Source organism: Schistocerca gregaria, chromosome 1, assembly GCF_023897955.1.
Source record: "Schistocerca gregaria isolate iqSchGreg1 chromosome 1, iqSchGreg1.2, whole genome shotgun sequence".
NCBI lineage: Eukaryota > Metazoa > Arthropoda > Insecta > Orthoptera > Acrididae > Schistocerca > Schistocerca gregaria.
This window is the reverse complement of record NC_064920.1, coordinates 479,479,654-479,502,340: the sequence shown is the minus strand read 5'-3', so window position 1 is coordinate 479,502,340 and position 22,687 is coordinate 479,479,654. Positions and strand designations below refer to the sequence as shown.

The following is a 22,687-nucleotide window of genomic DNA, read 5'->3' as shown; positions in this document are numbered from 1 at the left end:
ACTGCTTCCAGTTGCTGACCTGCTATTTTGTAGCTAAATGATAAGGGACCTATCTTTCTATGTATTCGCATCACATTACACTTCGCTACATTGGGATTCAATTGCCATTCCGTGCACCATGCGTCAATTCGCTGCAGATCCTCCTGCATTTCAGTACAATTTTCCATTGTTGCAACCTCTCGATACACCACAGCATCATCTGCAAAAAGCCTCAGTGAACTTCCGATGTCATCCACCAGGTCATTTATGTATATTGTGAATAGCAACGGTCCTATGACACTCCCCTGCGGCACACCTGAAATCACTCTTACTTCGGAAGACTTCTCTCCATTGAGAATGACGTGCTGCGTTCTGTTATCTAGGAACTCCTCAATCCAATCACACAATTGATCTGATAGTCCGTATGCTCTTACTTTGTTCATTAAACGACTATGGGGAACTGTGTCAAACGCCTTGCGGAAGTCAAGAAACACGGCATCTACCTGTGAACCCGTGTCTAAGGCCCTCTGAGTCTCGTGGACGAATAGCGCGAGCTGGGTTTCACACGATCGTCTTTTTCGAAACCCATGCTGATTCCTACAGAGTAGATTTCTAGTCTCCAGAAAAGACATTATACTCGAACATAATACGTGTTCCAAAATTCTACAACTGATCGACGTTAGAGATATAGGTCTATAGTTCTGCACATCTGTTCGACGTCCCTTCTTGAGAACGGGGATGACCTGTGCCCTTTTCCAATCCTTTGGAACGCTTCGCTCTTCTAGAGACCTACGGTACACCGCTGCAAGAAGGGGGGCAAGTTCCTTCGCGTACTCTGTGTAAAATCGAACTGGTATCCCATCAGGACCAGCGGCCTTTCCTCTTTTGAGCGATTTTAATTGTTTCTCTATCCCTCTGTCGTCTACTTCGATATCTACCATTTTGTCAACTGTGCGACAATCTAGAGAAGGAAGCACAGTGCAGTCTTCCTCTGTGAAACAGCTTTGGAAGAAGACATTTAGTAATTCGGCCTTTAGTCTGTCATCCTCTGTGTCAGTACCATTTTGGTCACAGAGTGTCTGGACATTTTGTTTTGATCCACCTACCGCTTTGACATAGGACCAAAATTTCTTAGGATTTTCTGCCAAGTCAGTACATAGAACGTTACTTTCGAATTCATTGAAAGCCTCTCGCATAGCCCTCCTCACACTACATTTCGCTTCGCGTAATTTTTGTTTGTCTGCAAGGCTTTGGCTATGTTTATGTTTGCTGTGAAGTTCCCTTTGCTTCCGCAGCAGTTTTCTAACTCGGTTGTTGTACCACGGTGGCTCTTTTCCATCTCTTACGATCTTGCTTGGCACATACTCATCTAACGCATATTGTACCATGGTTTTGAACTTTGTCCACTGATCCTCAACACTATCTGCACTTGAGACAAAACTTTTGTGTTGAGCCGTCAGGTACTCTGTAATCTGCTTTTTGTCACTTTTGCTAAACAGAAAAATCTTCCTACCTTTTTTAATATTTCTATTTACAGCTGAAATCATCGATGCAGTAACCGCTTTATGATCGCTGATTCCCTGTTCTGCATTAACTGATTCAAATAGTTCGGGTCTGTTTGTCACCAGAAGGTCTAATATGTTATCGCCACGAGTCGGTTTTCTGTTTAACTGCTCAAGGTAGTTTTCAGATAAAGCACTTCAAAATATTTCACTGGATTCTTTGTCCCTGCCACCCGTTATGAACGTTTGAGTCTCCCAGTCTATATCCGGCAAATTAAAATCTCCACCCAGAACTATAACATGGTGGGGAAATCTACTCGAAATATTTTCCAAATTATTCTTCAGGTGCTGAGCCACAACAGCTGCTGAGCCCGGGGGCCTATAGAGACATCCAATTACCATGTCTGAGCCTGCTTTAACCGTGACCTTCACCCAAATCATTTCACAATTCGAATCTCCGTCAATTTCCTTCGATACTATTGCACTTCTTATCGCTATAAACACGCCTCCCCCTTCACTGTCCAGCCTATCTCTGCGGTATACATTCCAATCAGAGTTTAGGATTTCATTACTGTTTACGTCTGGTTTCAGCCAACTTTCTGTTCCTAGTACTATATGGGCGTTGTGACCGTTTGTTAATGAGAGCAGTTCTGGGACCTTTCTATAGACGCTTCTGCAGTTTACTATTAGCACATTAATATTGTTATTCCTTGTTGCATTTTGCCTACTCCTGCCTTGCCGCGTCTCAGGAGGCGTCTTGTCGGGCCTAGGGAGGGAATTCTCTAACCTAAAAAAACCCCATGTGCACTCCACACGTACTCCGCTACCCTCGTAGCCGCTTCCGGCGTGTAGTGCACGCCTGACCTATTCAGGGGGACCCTACATTTCTCCACCCGATAGCGGAGGTCGAGAAATTTGCACCCCAGCTCTCCGCAGAATCGTCTGAGCCTCTGGTTTAAGCCTTCCACTCGGCTCCAAACCAGAGGACCGCGATCGGTTCTCGGAACGATACTACAAATAGTTAGCTCTGATTCCACCCCGCGAGCGAGGCTTTCCACCTTCACCAACTCCGCCAACCGCTTGTACGAACTGAGGATGACCTCTGAACCCAGACGGCAAGAGTCATTGGTGCCGACATGAGCAACAATTTTCAGTCGGGTGCACCCAGTGCTCTCGATCGCCGCTGGTAGGGCCTCCTCCACATCTCGGATGAGACCCCCCGGCAAGCAGACAGAGTGAACACTGGCCTTCTTCCCCGACCTTTCCGCTATTTTCCTAAGGGGCTCCATCACCCGCCTAACGTTGGAGCTCCCAATAACTAATAAACCCCTCCCCCCGTGTGCCTGCTCGGACCTTGCTGAAGGAGCAGCCACATGTCCACTCACAGGCAGAGCGGGCGATGCCACACGGCCAGCCTCCACATTGACCCTCCGCCTCGTGCGCCGCGAACGCCGCTGAACCCGCCACTCCCCTTGGGGAGAGGGTGGCCCAACCGCGCCCGGTACCCGCGAAGATGTCTCGACAGCAGGGACAGTGGGTGAAGCATCTAACACCTGGGGTGCACCATGCGACGCACCAGACTCCCCACTGCCGCTACACTCCGAGGCAGCAGCCTGAAGACGGCTGACCGCAGCCATCAACACGCTCAGCTGTTCGCGAAGAGTGGCCAGCTCCTCCTGCGTCCGTACACAGCAGCCACACATCCTAGCCATCCTAAGAAATCAATTTACTATAGAGTGTTAATCAGCTTTTAACTAGACTGCTAATTCACTAAAGGCGGTTGATTATTGACTAAACTGTGATTGCTAACCACTTCTTGTAGAAACAAGGAAAATAGCACTACCTGTCTCTGGATGGTATTGAAAACAAACACTAGCACTACGAGCACTATGGCTGACTAAAGGGACTCTCTGACTGTATTCGAAACACACACGAGATCTATGGAACACTTAATAGCACTCTACTATTAAAGCTTCCTAAAAGCAAAAACATGCAGAAGAAGTGACAAGTAAGAAAAATACAGATAATACTTAAATTAAGGTAGCTCGCTGCACAGCAGACGTGAAGCAGACGGCGGTTAGGGCGACACTGACACTACTGGCACTATGGCTGACTAAAGGGACTCTCTCTGACTGTATTCAAAACAAACACGAGATCTATGGAACACTTAATAGCACTCTACTATTAAAGCTTCCTAAAAGCAAAAACACGCAGAAGAAGAAGTGACAAGTAAGAAAAATACAGATAATACTTAAATTAAGGTAGCTCGCTGCACAGCAGACGTGAAGCAGACGGCGGTTAGGGCGACACTGTTGCTTGCTGCAGTTGTTAGTGTATTTGTGATGAATGATGGGGAGTGAACATGACAAATGAAGAGTCGGTTAGGATGAGCCGGTATCCCGTGAGAAAATAGTTTTTGATAACCGTCGTAAGTGTGCCAGTGTTTTTTAATTAAATTGTGGAAGAAGGTAGATGATAAGTGTTACACGTTTGATATATTAATAAACATTGATCCATCTACCTTCTGCCATGATTTAATTAAAAATAGTGATCCACTTCACAGTGGTTATGTGGGCACCTAAGAGTGCAGGTTAAGTTTTTCAACATAATCTGTTTTATATGACAACAGTCTGCACAATATATTCCATTGTGACATCACATACTTTGGTACACTCCGCCACATGACGACTGTAGTGTATTAAATGAAACACAATCATATACCTCATGAACACACTGCCATCACATGATTAGACCGCTAGAGCGTGTCACCTCTTGATACCCTGTGCCCTCTGCAAAAACATTTCACTTCGACTCCAAAACAAATACACTGTGGCTCGATGGTGACACACAACACATTGAGACGTAGTGCAACTGCGTCACAAGTTAAAGCTGACCTGTGGTATCTTATAACCAGTAACTGTAGTAATCAACAGGAATCTTATATCAGCCGCCACAATTAACCACTACAGTAACTGATAACTTCCGAGTAAATCTTCATTCCATAGTTTGTATGTTTCCAAGTCATGCTGCAATCCTTGGATGCTTTAATCAATCTGCAGTTGATTGGAAAATTACAACTTCCTTAATGATGGATGAGAGACAAATTTCTGTGGCACGGGTATAAAAGCATACTCTGATATTACCTACAACAGATGATTTAGAATTCTTAATCACGGCAGAAATATATTTGTGTTTGGCATCAAAAGTACATGACCATTTTGAGAATGTTCACATAGAGACTGAGACCATTTATCGTGATTCAGCTGTAACGGCAATGGACGCAAAGATAAAAAGGGCAAGAATGGTAAACAGAAAAGTCAACATATTCACAAAATGGATAAGGAAGGGTTATATCATTTTCTAAGGGGAATATCAAATCATTTGTTTTGGATAGAAAACTTGTGGACGTATGACTCAACTTCAAATGAATAGTTGACAGGTGTGCTCCATGGGAAGGTAATGGTACCATTGTTTTTCACGTTACATATACTAATAAATCAGTCACAATTTCAGATTTTTAACTGATGAAATTCTGCTGAATAACTGTAGTAGCCCATTATATCATGAAAACATCAACATAGTTGAAGACTGGCAACTAGCTGTTAATGTAGAGAAGTGAAAATTGTCAAATTCACAAAATGCAATAGTCTGACCTTCTGTGATTACAGGATTAATGAGTTGTAACTAGAGACCCCACTACAGCTCATTGGACAATGTTCAGCCAATGCCATTCCTCCCACTCCTCTCAAAACAGTGCCTCGCTGTTCCAGAGTAAACTGTGGCTCTCTTGTGTGGTCAGTGATCCTTCTTATGGTGGCGATGATACGTGCTCCCATTCTAGTTATGTTGTAATGTCCTTATGATCAATGTGACACTCGGATAGGGTTATATTCATGGTGGCATTGCTATTGACAGGCTGATCTTCGTATTCCCTCTCTATCATTAATCTGCACCTAATATAAGGGTGACGATATCTCTGTGCTTGTTGTAGGATCATTCTCAACTTCATAAGTGATGCTTGACAAGTGACATATAATTTTGTGAGGACTTTAAATATATTTCTGATTGTTTTACCTTTTAGGGGGGGGGGGGCTTAAAAATCTATCTGGGTTGTAGCTTATAGATTAGTCTTTAGCGTTATAAAATTCATGTCCTTATCTTGCCATTGCAGTTATGAGTTGTTTGATGCATTAATACTCAGCATCATCAATTTTGAACAATTGTTCTTTCAGCATCTCGCCCATAGTTTACGAATTGTGGCATGGAACCTGTAGTGACTTCTTTGCTGTATTGCATATGAATGCATGATGGGTAGTACCTTGCCCTGTATATTTTGATATCATTGTACATTAAGAACATATATACCAATTTATTAAAATGTTCCATGTGGCTACTTGTCTTTTGGTGGTTGGCTGTTGTCATTCTGTGTATGATGTCACACCATGAAGCCATTTATGACACCAATTTTGACAGAAACACTTTTGTATATTCGGATATACAGTTTCTTGTGTTCAGCAGTGAGTACAGCCTTGATGATAGTGTAGCAAGCGAGGCAGTTGGTGAACACAATGCTCCTTCTATTCCCATGTTTATATTTAGGCTGTTCCCAAATTCTGGATGGTTTGATTTTGGAGCATTGTGAAAATATGACATTGTGGCTGGTTGTAAAGAAACTGGTATGTTGAGCAGCCATTTCCATCACATTGGGTCATAATCAAATGTATACGATGTACCATATATTAGTCTGAATTCAGATTTGACTGCTTCTTCATTTTAAGGCACCTGTGGGCTTCAGTTATGCTGGACCTTCTTTTGTTCGGTTGTAGCAGTTGTTGGCAAGTAGGATATCACCAGTGTTGTAAGTTTTGTCCAGTGAATCAGGCAGTTGACATCCTTGTGTTTGTTTTCCTATTATTGTACTACTGTGGCTTCATGCTCCTGAAGCTTCAAAGTTCATGTTGCCAGTCATCCTGATGATGTCAACCATCATAAAGAACTGTGGTCAGTTACAACAGTGAATGGGCTGCTGTATAAATAGAGTTGAAACTTATTCATTGCCAACTGCAATGTCAGTTGTAGAGTAACTCTTTGTGGACTAGCAGAGTACTCTGGATGCTTAAACAACGATAACCAAGACTGAGTACCCGAGTAGATGATGACACGTTTACCACAATGAGACCATTATTTTTTGTGGAACAGGTTGAAGATAAATGTGAGTAAGTTGAATCATAGGTGAAAAAAATGCACAGTGGATTGCTGCTGAATAACCCCGTCTCTGCTGTACAGTCTACAGTTCTTCAGACGTGAGTGTCTGGGTGACATACCAGTGACCATTGCTTGACATAAAACTTGTGTTATGGTCAAAGGAGTCATCTTTCACAGAGACCTTACACTCCAGACAGATGAGGAACTACAAGCTAATCTCCAATAGTGAGGTGTATATTTTGTCTGGTGCATACATAAAGATTCCACAGGTGATGAAACAGATACAGGCACTTTCTTTGAAGGAAATGGCCTTCCAAAAAAAGTTAAAGCCATGGTGTACAGGGGTGACGTGAAACTTTACGTCCCACGACCCATTAGGCATTTCCAATGTTTATGCTTTGGTCATACATCATCCTGCTGCGCCATGGATCGTAAGTGTGGGAACTGTGGACCATCACTCCTTACACACAACCACCTTAGGTGTCAGTTGAAAGGAACACCACCCTCCAGATGTGCCAGTTTGCATAGTCTTAAAGAAAAAGGGCAGTACAGGAATATAAATCTATTGAATACATGTCATATATTGACATGCGAAAAAAATATATGAATGCTTTCACCCTGTTGACATGACACTCAATTATGCAAAAGTCACCGCCATTATCCCCCCACCTCAGTTTTTGCCAAACCAGATTTCCTATTGCCCTCCTGTTTGATGATTCCTGCAGCATCATCTTTGGGAACCAATTCCTACACCTTACCATAGACTGTAACTTAATCATCAACACTTGGTTCAAGAATCATGAAAGAAGGTTGTATACATGGAAGAACACTGGAGATACTAGAAGGTTTCAGATAGGTTATGTAATAGTAAGACAGAGATTTAGGAACCAGATTATAAATTGTAAGACATTTCCAGGGGCAGATGTGGACTCTGACCACAATCTATTGGTTATGAACTGTAGATTAAAACTGAAGAAACTGGAAAAAAGTGGGAATTTTAGGAGACGGGACCTGGATAAACTGAGAGAACCAGAGGTTGTACAGAGTTTCAGGGAGAGCATAAGGGAACAATTGACAGGAATGGGGGAAAGAAGTACAGTAGAAGAAGAATGGATAGCTTTAAGGATTGAAATAGTAAAGGCAGCAGAGCATCAAGTAGGTAAACAGCCTAGGGCTAGTAGAAATCCTTGAGTAACAAGAGATGCTGAATTTAATTGATGAAAGGAGAAAATACAAAAATGCAGTAAGTGAAGTAGGCAAAAAGAAATAGAAACATCTCAAAAATGAGATCAACAGGAAGTGCAAAATGACTAAGTAGGGGTGGCTAGAGGACAAATGTAAGGATGTAGAGGCTTATCTCACTAGGGGTAAGATAGGTACTGCCTACAGGGAAATTAAAGAGACCTTTGGAAAAAAGAGAACCACTCGCATGAATATCAAGAGCTCAGATGGAAACCCAGTTCTAAGCAAAGAAGTTAAAGCAGAAAGGTGGAAGGAGTATATAGAGGGTCTATACAGGGGTGATGTTCTTGAGGACAAGATGAAATGGGAGATATGATACTGCATGAGGAGTTTGGCAGAGCACTGAAAGACCTGAGCCGAAAGAAGGCCCCGCGAGTAGACAACATTCCATTAGCACTACTGACAGCCTTGGGAGAGCCAGTCCTGACAAAACTACCATCTGGTGAGCAAGATGTATGAGATAGGCGAAATACCCTCAGACTTCAAGAAGAATATAATAATTCCAATCCCAAAGAAAGCAGGTGGTGACAGATGTGAAAATTACCGAACTATCAGTTTAATAAGTCACAGGTGCAAAATACTAACGCGAATTCTTCACAGACAAATGGAAAAACTGGTAGAAGCTGACCTCGGGGAAGATCAGTTTGGATTCTGTAGAAATGCCGGGACACATGAGGCAATACTGACCCTAAGACTTATCTTAGAAGAAAGATTAAGGAAAGGCAAACCTACATTTCTAGCATTTGTAGACTTAGAGAAAGCTTTTGACAATGTTGACTGGAATACTCTCTTTCAAATTCTGAAGGTGGCAGGGGTAAAATACAGGGAGCGAAAGGCTATTTACAATTTGTACAGAAACCAGATGGCAGTTATAAGAGTCAAGGGACATGAAAGGGAAGCAGCAGTTGGGAAGGGAGTGAGACAGGGTTGTAGCCTCTCCCCGATGTTATTCAATCTGTATATTGAGCAAGCAGTAAAGGAAACAAAAGAAAAATTTGGAGTAGGTATTAAAATCCATGGAAAAGAAATAAAAACTTTGAGGTTCGCCGATGACATTATAATTCTGTCAGACACAGCAAAGGACTTTGAAGGAAAGTAGTTTTACTATTTGGGGAGCAAAATAACTGATGATGGTTGAAGTAGAGAGGATATAAAATGTAGACTGGCAATGGCAAGGAAAGCGTTTCTGAAGAAGAGAAATTTGTCGTTTCTGAAAGTATTTGTATGGAGTGTAGCCATGTATGGAAGTGAAACATGGACGATAAATAGTTTAGACAAGAAGAGAATAGAAGCTTTTGGAATGTGGTGCTACAGAAGAATGCTGAAGATTAGATGGGTAGATCACATAACTAATGAGGTGGTTTTGAATAGAGTAGGGTAGAAGAGGAGTTTGTGGCACAACTTGATAGGAAGAAGGGACCGGTTGGTAGGGCATGTTCTGAGGCATCAAGGGATCACAAATTTAGCATTGGAGGGCAGTGTGGAGGGTAAAAATCATAGAGGGAGACCAAGAGATGAATACACTCAGCAGATTCAGAAGGATGTAGGTTGCAATAAGTACTGGGAGATGAAGAAGCTTGCACAGGTTAGAGTAGCGTGGAGAGCTGCATCAAACCAGTCTCAGAACTGAAGACCACATCAACAACAACAACAACCATAGATCAGCTTCCTCCTCTGACATCTACCAGTGACAGGGCTCCATCTTGGGATCCCTCTCACTGGAAACCAACAGATAAGAGGCCAGACACCAGCTGATCGCTGAAGGATCTATTGCCTGTAGGTCCAGAGGTGCACAGTCTTCTTCCATCCCCATGCCCACTGCAGAAAGGCCCTTGAAAGAATCTTGGCCATCAATGTTGCAAAGAAGGGAATGGAGGAGGATGAAAACAACATCAAATAGGACACAGCTACTCGTGTGACCTTGGAGGCACCAGATACCCCAAAACAGTCCAATTTGGAACCAATGTTCATTGATGTGGTACCATCCCTACTGGTGACAAGCAGTGATCCTGAGGCCTAACCAGTCCTACTCGTCCCTTCACCCCTAACCTGGACACCCACAACGTGATCATTCAATGAAACTTTAACATATATTACTGCCACATTCTGGAACAACATATTATTTCCTTTTAACTTTAGTTTGCATTGCTCTGCAAGAAATGTGCTTAACTGATGTCTATCCCCCAGTGCTCTATGGTTATTATGCATCTGTTGGAACTGTGCTGACCCCAAGATTGTGCCTGGAGGGGTATGTACATTGGTTCAAACAGATGTCATCAGGGAGCGGACTCCCATGTCTACCAACTTTGAACACCCCCAGGGGGCACATGGTACTTTCGTGAATACTTGCGTTGCGAGCACGGGCCCCTGAGCTATTGCAGCCTTCCTTCTTTCCCTTCCTCTCTGTTCCTGTCCTTGCTTCTTCACCTCTGCCCTCTCCTCTCCCTCTCTTGGTGTCCTTGTTTATGTTGGCTTCGGTATCCTCCTGGTTGTGTTGGCTTTGCGATTTGGTTTTGTTGAGTAATTACCTCATCCTCTTGGCATCATCTGGTCCCCTCTGGATTTTGAACTCTATTACTAAATTTCTATTCCATAGTGTGAGCCATTTGGAGAGTAGCACCTTACCTAGTGTCTCCGGAGTGTGCCCTCCTAGTTCCTTCCATCTTTTCTTTTGAGTCGTCGTATGATGCTAGGGTACATAGCCAGCATGGTAGCAAGTCCATGTGGTGGGGTCACTATGTACCCTTTTGGTTGAACCCCTGATCACACAGGGATCACACTTCTGATACCTTAGCTGTGACCTACTAGGAGTGTTTGCTTGTCATTCTGGAGCATCGGAACTCCCGGCAATGGCTGCCGTGCCAAATGGTCCTTGCTGTGGCTCTGTGGTGCCCGTGGGGAGAGCCCCTAATCGGATTGAGTGGTATCGGGGCGGACGCTATGCAAATGGAACACATACGGGTCCAAAACTCTGTCCGTTCTTCTACGGCCGTCTCTTTGAACGGAACTGATTCTTTCAGTGCTGCTTCTCCTGCCCCTTCAGCCTTCCCTTTCGTGGCTACCCCCTGGCAAGAGGGTCAGGCTCATCGGCTACGGGTGAAACCTTTTGTCCGCTATCTGGTGTGCACCAGGACTGATGGAGATACATTCACCAATAACAAGCCTTTAATTTTTGTGGAACACATTGAAGACAAATTTCACGAAGTGGGCTCTCTGACCAAGATGCGGTCCGGTTTGTTGTTGACCAAAACTGCTTTAGCTCCCCAGTCTGTGGCCCTTCGTGCCTGTGAACAACTTGGCACAATTCCTGTGTCCATTACCCCCCATCAGTTTTTGAATATGGTTCAAGGTGTAATTTTTCACAGGGACCTCATCCTTCAAACTGATGAGTAACTTAGGGACAATCTAGGACGGCGGGGTGTTCACTTTGTTCGGTGTGTTTGGAAGGGCCCGAAGGACACATTGATACTGGTGCCTTTATCCTGGCCTTTGGAGGGATACTCTCCCTGAGAAGGTCAAGATTATGGTTTATCGATGTGACCTGAAGCCTATATCCCGCCACCTAAGAGATGTTTCAAGTGTTTGTGTTTTGAACACACGTCTTCCCACTGTTCGCAGACCCCTCTCTGTGGGGGCTGTGGATGTCCACTCAATGAGGGGAGTTCCTGTGTTCCCCCTCTTGTGTGTTTTAATTGTCATAGCAATCATTCTCCGTGTTCACCAGATTGCCCGGCTTATAAGACAGAAAAGAAGATAGTGGAGTATAAGGCCCTTGATCGTCTAACCTACACTGTAGTTCGTAAGAAGCATGCCCGTCTTCATCCTCTATCAATGACATCTAGCTATGCTTTAGTTACATCTTCACCCCTTCCTCCCCTTTCCTTACTCCAGTCGCGAACCCCTCTCCTTGCCCCCTCCCCTGCGGTTCCCACACCCTCCCCTCAGGGTGCCGCTCCCCTTCCTCAGCCGGAGAAGTGTCCCACTTCTTCGGCATCTGCCAATCAAGGGCTCCCCTCCCAGGACCCCTCTTCCCGGCACCTTCCAGGCTGAAGGTCTGCTGCCACACAACGACCACAAGGACAACGGTCTGTGGGAGCCCAGATTGCTCACTCTCTTTCTGATCCAGATCTTGCTGCGGCTGGCTCCGTTTTGCAGTGCAGTCCTCCTCGATCTCAAACAGAAAAGAAGAAGAAACATAAGTCCCGGGATAAGGAGCCTCTGGTGTCGCCAGAGTTCCTGTCCCCACCTTCGCAACCTTACTCTTACCTGTTGTTCACGGATGTCAGCCCCTCCTTGTCGGTGACGGATGGTGACCTGGTGTCATGACTGGCTTTAGCCTGTTCTTTTCCCATTTGAATCATCATTCTGTTCTTATCCAATGGAATTGTAATGGATATTACCGTCACCTTCCGGAGCTGAAATCCCTTATTTTGTTTTATTGTGCATCTTGTGTGGTTCGACAGGAATCTCATTTTACTGATCCGACCCTCCGTGGATTCTGTGCTTTCTGCCGAAATCGGGTCGGCTCCCTGCGGCTGGTGTTTGTATGTAGGTCTGTATGGACATTGCTAGCACATGGATTCCTTTTCAAACAACACTGGAAGTGGTTGCTGTTAGGGTCTACCTGGACTCTAGGGTCACAGTTTGCAATCTGTATCTCCCTCCTGACAGGACTCTTACACCTGCTGCCTTAACTGCCCTTCTTCAGCAACTCCCTCTTCCCCTCCTCCTTGGGGATTTTAATGCTCATCACCCCTTGTGGGGCAGTGCATTTCCATGTAGTCGGGGTCTTCTCATAGACCAGTTTATTGCAGACCATGACTTGTGCCTTCTTAAGGATGGCTCCCCTACCCATTTCACTGCTGGTCATGGTACATTTTCTGCCATTGATCTTTCTCTTTCTTCTCACTCCCTCCTCCTTTCATTACACTGGTCACCACACGACGACCTTTGCGATAGTGACCATTTCCCATTGATTCTCTTGTTACCTTCCCACTCCCCAATGGACAGGTTACCTCGTTGGTCTTTCGAATGCACCGATACTGCAGAGGTAGTTTTTTCTCCCTGTTTGTCGGGTTGTATTGATGATGTCCTATGTGACATGTCTGCTGCGATTGTTCGTGCTGCTAGCCTTGCTATCCCACACTCATCTGGACCATTTCGCTGCTGGCAAGTCCCGTGGTGGAGTACAGCCATTGCCATTGCAATCCGTGATTCCCGTCGAACTTTGCGACACCTTAAGAGGCACCCTTCCGCCGTCGATCGTATAACCTTTAAATGCCTTCACTCCAAAGCTTGTTACTTAATTACATGGAGCAAACGGGTGTGTTGGGAGTACTTTGTCCCTCTGTCACAGGTATGGACTACACTTCGCTCTTTCCAAGGTTGCCAGCGGCAGTTTATTGCCCTCCCGGACGGCCTTTCCACGGACCCGTTGATTCTTGCGAAACATCTTGCGACCCATTTTGCAACAGCATCAGCATCAACCTCGTATCCGGTTGCTTTCCTTCACTAGAAACAGCAGGCTGAAGCTTCCACCTTATGTTTTACTCCTTGTCAGTCAGAATCTTACAACAAACCTTTCACTGAATGGGAACTTGTTTCTGCACTTTCTTCTTATCATGATATGGCCCCTGGCCCAGACTCCATTCATAACCTACTGCTTCGACATCTCAGTGCTCCAGGAAGACAACATTTTCTCTGGGTGCTTAACCGTATTTGACTCCAGTGTGACTTCCTTTCACAACAGAGGGATAGCAATGTGATTTCCGTACTTAAGCTTGGTAAGAACCCCGTTTGTCAAAATCTATCGGCCAATTAGTCTGAAAAGTGTTGGTTGTAAGTTACTTTAATGGATGGTTGCCTGTCGGCTTCGTTGGGTCCACGAATTTTAGGATCTATTGTCCCCTAACAGTGTGGCTTCCGAGAGGAATGGCCTCCTATGGATCATTTACTTTGCTTGGAATCCGCAGTTCAGCAGGCTTTTTCCCAGCGCCGCCATTTGGTTGCAGTATTTTTCAACCTTCGCAATGTGTATGACACGGCTTGGCGCCATCATATCTTTCTTACACTTAATTAGTGAGGTCTTCGGGGCCCACTCCCGATTTCTATCTGACAGTTCCAGTTCCACCTGTCGTTCAGGGTTGGGGTTGGTACTGTTTTTAGCTCTCCACGGCTCCAGGATAATGGCGTCCCACAAGATTCCGTACTGAGTGTATTTCTTTTCCTCATTGCTATAGATGGACTTGTGGACTCTGTCCTTTGGTCACCCCTGCTCTGTTTGTGGATGGTTTCTGCCACACTTCTCTGCCTTTATTGGGCTTTACTGCTGTCTCACTTGGATTATGGTTGTCAGGATTATGGTTTGGCTGTGCCTCCTGGATCTGATACACCATCGTGGTATCCTTTTGGCCTATGGTGCCTTCCCTACTAGCCCTGTTGATAGTCTCCTGGTTGAAGCTGGGATCCCCCCCCCCACACTCCACCCCCCCCCCCCCCCACTCCCTTTCAATTTGATGGTCCCACCTTTTGGTTTCTTATGCAATCGCTGTCTGTTCCTCTCCCACTCATACTTCCTGTTCTATCCTGTTCCCAGACCAAGGGTGTCGCCCACCGGTTGGGCTCCGCCTTGTGTCTCTTCGCCGTGATTTTCAGCTTCCTTTGTCCTGTATCCCATGTCCCCCCCCCTGCAAACGCCAGCACTCTAAATTTTGTCAGTATTGTTTCACGAAAAAAAAGTCTCCCCTCCAGGGATTCTCATTTGAGTTCATGAAGCACCTCCACAATACTTGCATGTTGGTTGAACCCACCAGTAACAAATCTAGCTGGCACATATCTGAATAGCATTGGTGTCTTCCTTTAATGCAACCTGATATGAATCCCAAATGCTTCAACAGTACTGAAGAGTGGATTGCACAAATGTTCAATACATAATTTTCTTTATAGATGAGCTTCATTTTCATCAAATTCTCCCAATAAACTGAAGTTGAGCATTCGCCTTCTAAGCTACTGTGCTTGTTCCATTTCATATTGCTTTGTGACATTAGGCGTAAATATTTTTGAACAACATGACAGTGTCAAGCAGCACACCATTAATACTGTATTCAAACATTACAGGATTGTTTTTCCTACTCATATTTGTTGAATCTGCAGCTCGTGGTCGCGTTATCACTTCCGGAGCATGGGGTCCCAGGTTCGATTCCCTGCGGGGTCAGGGATTGTCACCTCCTTCGAGATGACAGGGTGTTTGTGCTGTCCTTATCATTTCATCTTCATTCATGAAAGTGGTGAGACAGGACTGAGCAATGGTTGGGAATTTGTAAGGGCACTGATAACTGCGCAGTTGAGTGTCTCACAAACCAAATGTCGTCATCGTCATCATATTTGTTGACTTGTGTTTGCATGGTTAAGGGATGATGCCATTCATTGCATCAAATAGAAATGCTTGTCAGCCCTGTAATGTAATGGTTATTTGGCGTGTGATGTCAAAGCACTGACAAAATTTCTGTTAAGTGTATATTAGTTTTTGAAATGTAGGTTGCTGTGACAGACTGGTCTGCAGCATCTCTTGAGGTCTATATTTCATTTGACTGTCTTTCATTAGAAGGTTGCAGGTTGGTTAAGAGTTGGCGAAGCCAGTAAATGTCAATATGTAATTTTATATATGACGACTTACTGATCTGTAATGAAGTTGAAAGTGTAAGTTAGGTTGAAGGTGACAGTTTGGTTGCGATTTGATGCAGCAGTATCGAATGCTTCAATTAATCCTTAAACTTCCTTCTGATTCCTCCATTTCATACACTTTAACAGTAGCAGTTTTGAAATTACAGTATATTATAAATGAAAATTTGTTGTTATGTGGAGTTTGTTTTTGAAAGCATTTAGAATGTTCAGATAGTTGTCATGTATGTAATGCTGATGATCTTACCGAGTACTTGAATATGAAGCCATCATTGCTAGTCGTGCCTTGATGTCACTCATGGACAACATTGTCAGAACTGTGTGCATGAAAGTAATCGTTGTATTCTGGTGCCAAATCATTTTTGTGTTCTTCCTCATTTTCTCATACTTCCATGTCGTATATACAAATTGATTTTAGTAAAATAAAACATCTCATTGGATTGTTATGTGACTGCATACTGATATGAATAGTATTCATATTCAGTTTTATTCTAGGTGCATAGATAAAATCTATTCTGAAAATTATTTATTGGATAGATGGAGCTGAGAAGTGGAAGAATTTGGTTTTCTTTTTAATTTTTTTCATTGGCGCATTGCATTTCCTGAGCAAGTGGTTCAATATTGTTTTGTGTTGTGTGTACTGATAATCATACTTTTTGCATTCTCATGTTAAATTTCTAATTATAAAATATAATTTTTAAAACATATTTTTAATGTGTGCAGTTTCCTTTAGAGATTGTCTATTAATACTGTAAACAACTTTTTACAGATCATTTTTCAAGGTCAAACCTCAACAGGCAGACAGTGAAAAACATGAAGAGGTACCAGATAAAAAGAACTGGTATGTAATGGTATACACATTGTGCTATTAGTAAACACATATGCAGTAAAGATGCAAAATTGTTTGAAATATGGAAGGAGAGTATACCAGCTACAACATATCTGTTGTGGGCAACACAGATTACTCTCAGCCTCCATTAAGCCACTCTGCAAATTTAATTTTAATTACAGTTTTGTAAACTGGAAATTTAGTTTGCAACATGTTGAAACAAAGATAATTTTTAATAATACAAATCGATGTCTATGCATCTTCTTGCCCAGTGTCGAAGAAAAACCTGGAGACAATATTGACTCACCAGTAAAGGCAACAAGAACAAAGAAAAGATGTAGAATTGAGAGTGATAGTGAAGGTAGTGGAGGAGAAACTGAACAGTAAGTGTTTCTGTTATTTATGATCTCTTTCATTTCTACTGAACTCATTTAAACTTATGTTTCCATAGACACTATTATTTTGTGCTGTGAGATTTAGAAAATGGCATACAAAATTATTGTAGTTGCGGTTACACCAAATGTTGAAAGTTCCTCGAAGGGAGCATATAACTCTCCTATTCATATGATTGGTGTATTTATTCAGTCTGCAGATTTACTGTTACAGTAAATGCATGCAAAGTGTTGTATGTTTGGAACTGTGGATAGTTTTGCCTTACAAGAATGCTTCATAATTAGCACTAGATACTCTGGTATGTCAGTATAAGTGGCCAGCTTTCAGGTTACAATTCAACTACTTAACTTGTTGATCAACAATCTTGATTTAAGTCTGTACATTTCCTCCACCTGCAATAACATCTGGGTCCAATTTCTGTATGTCAAGCAATTTTTGTTGAGTTAATGAAATAGAGAATGTAGTTGAAACTGTCGAAATACTCTTAAAATAAGTTTATTGCCTCACAAAACTCATAAAAGTGACACGGGTTTTGTGCCTAAAACATGATGTAGAAGTCCTATTCCATGGCTACTGTCTTTACTCCTCACATAAATACTATCAATTGCAAAGTTACATTGTACATTGTTTCAGTCAAAATTTATTTGAATTTACATTAACATTTCAATGCTTTTACAAATGTGGTTATGTAATTTGGTTTTACAGTTCATTGCAATGAGTCTGAATCGGTTAGCATGTCGAAATACTACAGTTATCGTATCAGAATTATGTGAAATGTATATCCATAACAGTGTCTTAATTATTTTTGTTGACTGACTTACAGTACAGTTTGATTGTAGTTAATAATATTAATTCTGTGTCTTTGTAGTGGGCTGTATTGTTATTACTATCACTTTTTTGCATATTAATTTTACAAGAGATAACTTTGAATTTTGTTTAAATTATTTTTGGCATTTTTTTTAGTTCGTAGTTCAATATCATTATAAAGTAATTGCAGTTGATCTTAGTTGATCACAGTTGGCTCTTGTCTTTACTTAACATTTTGTTTCAGTTTACTTGATGGTGTTTTTTCTCTGAAATACCAAGCATCATTGCTAACATCTGAATTTTAACACCACATTGCACTACTATTGTCCTGTTATGACTAGCTTTGAATCTGTTTTAAACCTCTAAAGTAGAGTAATCATGTTATTTGAAAATCACTCTACGTAAACACCATGTAACTTCTCCGTTCTTTTCCAAACTTTCTGCTTATAGCCATCTTCCTAGTACTATTTCCCACAACTTGATCTCTTCTCATATTGACACATAGTGATATTATTTTCAATTTCCTTTTTTTTTTTACCACGGTTTGGAATGAATGATTTGTTCATTCTTCTTCACATTGCTATCATCTCAGTGTATTTCGTTAGTAATTCTGTGCCCTTGTTATGACTGGTTGGTGGGGAAAAGTAAGCACACTTTTGTAGTACGTGCAAAGTTTGGACTGGGGAGGAGTGTTGTGGAAAATGACAAATGAGGAAACACAATAATACGAGTATCTTTCACACATGGATCCTCCATCCCAGCATAAGGAAAGTGCCTATCCAGCAAATCAATAGTTTTGACATTCACCCTGGCTTAGATCTCCTCCAGTGTCCTTTCCACTTTCTTGCGCTTAATACTACATTTTCTTTCTGTCTTTCTCTGCATTACTCCTCCCATGCCCACAAAAGGTACTTGCCTTTCGCCATTACTCATTACGCCATTAGATCCAGTGGGTTCTGTAAAAGAATATTATTAGTGACACAGTAAAACGTTTAACTCACATGAATAAAGATTTCTCTAGCAATATTTGTTAGCTAAGGTGATGTGATCAGTAAATGCGTAAGTAGCTGTACAAATTTGAACAATTATTATTGAACAATGATTACAGATATTAATCTCTTCATTGATGTAAACGTTGTCACTTTCTACTATGCTAGAAAGAGAAAATAAGCAGTTATTAGCAACCTAGTTAGATGGACATAGAGGGAAGAATTATGGACAAAGTTTAAACAGATTGTAAATCTTGCTCTGGAGAGGTATGTGCTGACGAAGTTGATTAAGGATGGAAAAGACCCACTAGGGTTTAACAGTCAAATCAGGAAAATGCTGAGAAAGCAAAGGCTATTGCCCTCTTGGTTCAAAAGAGAATTTGGAAATGATGACACACTAAAGTTATTAGAGATTTGTGCATCCGTAAAAAGATCATTGCATGAAGCATACAATTACCACCTAGCAAAAGATCTTTCGGAGAACCTGAGAAAATTCTGGTCCTACTTAAAATTACTAAGCAGTTCTAAGGCTTCTATCCAGTCACTTGTTGAACAGTGTGGTGTGACAATAGAAAGTATCAAAAGGAAAGCCAAAGCTATAAATTTTGCTTTTTAAAAATCGTTGACATAGGAGAATTGTACGGGCATATGGTCATTTCATCATCGCACAGAACCCCGTATGGAGGACATAGTAACAGGCATCCGTGACATAGAGGAACAACTGAAAGAGCTGAAATCAAATTGGTCACCTGGTGTGGGTGGAATCCCACTTCAGTTTTACAAAGAGTACTCGTTGGCATTGGCCCCTTACATAGTTTGCAGTTATTGTTAATCTCTCGCCCAGCACAAAGTCTCAAGTGTCAGGAGAAAGCACAGGTGACTTTTTTTGTATAGGAAGGGTAAAAGAATGGACTCACAAAATTACACACCAGAATCCTTGACATCGGTTTGCTGCAGAATTGTTGAACATGTTTGAGAGATACAAGAGCTTGTCCACGAATCAGTGTGGTTTTAGAAAACATCGCTCATGCAAAACTCAGCTTGCCTTTTTCTCACACGATATCCTGTGAACTGAGGATGAAGGGCAACAAGCATAATCCATATTTCTAGATTTATGAAAAGCATTTGATACCATGCCTCACTGCAGACTGTTAATGAAGGTACAAGCATATGGAGTAGGTTTACAGATATTTGATTGGCTTGAAGACTTTGTAAGAAGCAGAACCCAGTACATAATCCTTAACAGTGAGTGTTCGTTAGAGACAGTGGTATTGTTGAGAGTGCCCCAAGGAAGTGTGATAGGACTGCTGTTGTATTCTATATATGTAAATGGTCCGATGAACGGAGTGAGCAGCAATCTGCAGATGTTTGCTGATAAAGTAGTTGTGTATGGGAAAGTGTCATGGTTGAATGACTGTAGTAGGATATAAGACAACTTAGACAAAATTTGTAGTTAGTGTGATTAGTGGAAGCCAGACCTAAACATAGAAAAATATAAGTTAATGGAGATAAGTAGGAAAAACAATCCATAATTAACAAATACAGCAATATTAATGTGGTGCATGATAACAACACAGCTTAAATATCTAGGAGTGACATTTCGTAGCAGTATGAAACGGAACAAGCATGTAATGATTGTAGGCGAAGAATATTGCTCGAGTGTATGGGATCTGCACTGGATCAGATTAAAGAGGCTAGATTTGTTACAAATAAGTTTGAACAAAACTCAGGTATTACAAAGATGCTTATGGAACTTAAAATGGAATCTGTGTAGATAAGGTGATGTTATTTTCCAGGAACACGGTCGAGAAAATTTAGAAAACTGGCATTTCAAGTTGATGGCAGAATAATTGTACTGCTGCCAACGTACATTTTGCTTGAGGACTACGAATATAAGATAGAGAAATTAGGCTTGTATGGAGGCCTGTAGACAGCCATTTTTCCCTCACTATTTGGACGGGCAACAGGAAAGGAAATAACTAGTAGTCGTACAGGGTACCTGCCGCCATGCACCGTACAGTGGCTTGCACATTATGAATGTGGATGTAGATGTAGTATTATCATTTTGACTCCTTGATACAGTATTTTATTTGTGATTTAAACCGGGTGAGGTGACTCATTTGTTAGCACACTGGACTCGCATTTGGAAGGACAGTGGCTCGAACTCGCGTCCGGCCATCCTGAGTTAGGTTTTCCATGATTTCCCTAAATCGCTTCAGGCAAATGCCGGGATGGTTCCTTTGAAAGGCACGTCTGACTTCCTTCACCATCCTTCCCTAATCTCGTGGGTCCAATGACTTCACTGTTTGGTCCACTCCCCCGAATCGACCAATCATCTGTGGTTTAGATTTACCATGTTTCAAATATTAATTTCTTAGTATTCATAGTCAGCTGAATCATCTAGACATGAGGTATCAAGTTATTAACTCTTACGTTTAGTGCGGTTTCAGTCTTTCTGAAATTTTTATCTTTATTCCTCTCTCCCAACTAGAATGGTTGTGTGGTTATTATATGTAATACATTTTAATTGTATAAAAAAAAAAAAACATAATTTTCTTTAACTATAAAATTATGAGATAAAATTGCTAACCAGTACTAATCTTCAAGAGGTGCTGCATTATTTACTGTATGTAATTTTGATTGGTGCGAACTGATTTTGCCTTAGTCTGCTACTGCAGAATAATTCTGCAGCAATAAAAGATAAATGAGACAATAACAGAGAGAGAATAACACTAAAATAAAACTTCAGTTGCAAAGAAAATTTGCCATTTACAACGACAAAATACACCACACACCCAAGTGTTTGCCGACAGCCAAATGTGTCAAAGGCTTCAGGACAAAAAAGAAAAAAAAATTGAAATGAGCGTATGACATTGTTGGGTGGGAGGCCCCATCCGATGAAATTCGGCTACCAAACGCAAGTCTTATTTCAGTCAGTGCCACATTGGGCAACTTCGCTGGTGATGGGGATGAAATGATGATGAGGTCAACACAGTACCCAGTCCCCGAGTGGAGAAAATCACCAACCTAGCCGGGAATCGAACCCGGGCCCACCTGCATGGGTTAGGACAAATACTGTGCAGTACTTTGTAACAATAAACTGCCATCGATGAGTGTGGCATCACAACTGTTTATATTTCTAATTGGTTGCCAGAAAATAGTGCGTATGGTGGTTTGAGAAGTGTTACTTTCAAAGCAAATTTCCATTTATGAAAAATGAATTATGTTAGGTTTGAGAATGTGCGTTGAATTTCTTAAATCATGGAGTTTTTGACACTTAGTCAAGAATTAACAGTTTGAGGACCAGCCGCATAGAAAAATTTTGGGCACGGAAGACTAGCCGTTTATGCCATTATTTACAATTTTACTGGTACATTTGTGTTTTATATGTCTTTAAGGGTAACACATGTTAAAAAAGACCAAGCATCAAGGAAGGTGTTTTTCATATTTTGTTTAGTTCTTTCATAGATTACAAATTATGCAATATTGTTGGCAAAAAGTGTAATTATCTTTTGAAAATAAATGTGATGTGAATTCTGGAGCAATTACACATGTAATTGGCTTGCTATGAAAAAAAAAAAAAAAAAAAAAAAATGAAGTGCTTGGTGGAACATATATTTAGCCAGGTAACCCATGAAATGTCTGGTGAAACTTAAAATTGTGCTTGTCAGAAAAATTCAGCTGCAGCAATTTAAGGTGTGCTGTAAGGATACTGCCTAACCGCACCCTCGGAAAAAAAACTGCAAACCATTTTTGATGACCAGCATTATATGTGAAAGCTTAGCTTTTTGTCAAGCTATACTGTTTGTATATTAATTTAAACCATGAACTTTTGGTGTTTGCGCTACTAACACTGATGTTTATGTCAGCTGAGTACATCACATTTCCGATAGCCTTGAATACCTGATGTTATTGGCTGGTGAGATTACTTGACATGAGCTATGATTGGCTGACAAAAGGGCTTCACATAACGCGATCCATTTCAGTGCTTTGGAAGCTGCCTTGCTATATTTGGTGAAATCCGTTTTTATGCTTTCGTTATACGAAAATATTCAATACAC

General features: G+C 41.8%; 1 protein-coding gene across 2 annotated transcripts in view; it reads left to right on the top strand.

Moving 5' to 3' along the window:
- The window catches only part of LOC126353476 (DNA ligase 1), a 108,778-nt gene that overhangs the window by 5,780 nt on the left and 80,311 nt on the right, over positions 1 to 22,687 (top strand). For both annotated transcript variants that reach the window (XM_050002766.1, XM_050002767.1), the window contains exons 2-3: positions 16,378 to 16,449; positions 16,710 to 16,820. In XM_050002766.1, the coding sequence (XP_049858723.1) occupies positions 16,378 to 16,449; positions 16,710 to 16,820 (183 nt within the window). The remainder of the gene's footprint in view (positions 1 to 16,377; positions 16,450 to 16,709; positions 16,821 to 22,687) is intronic.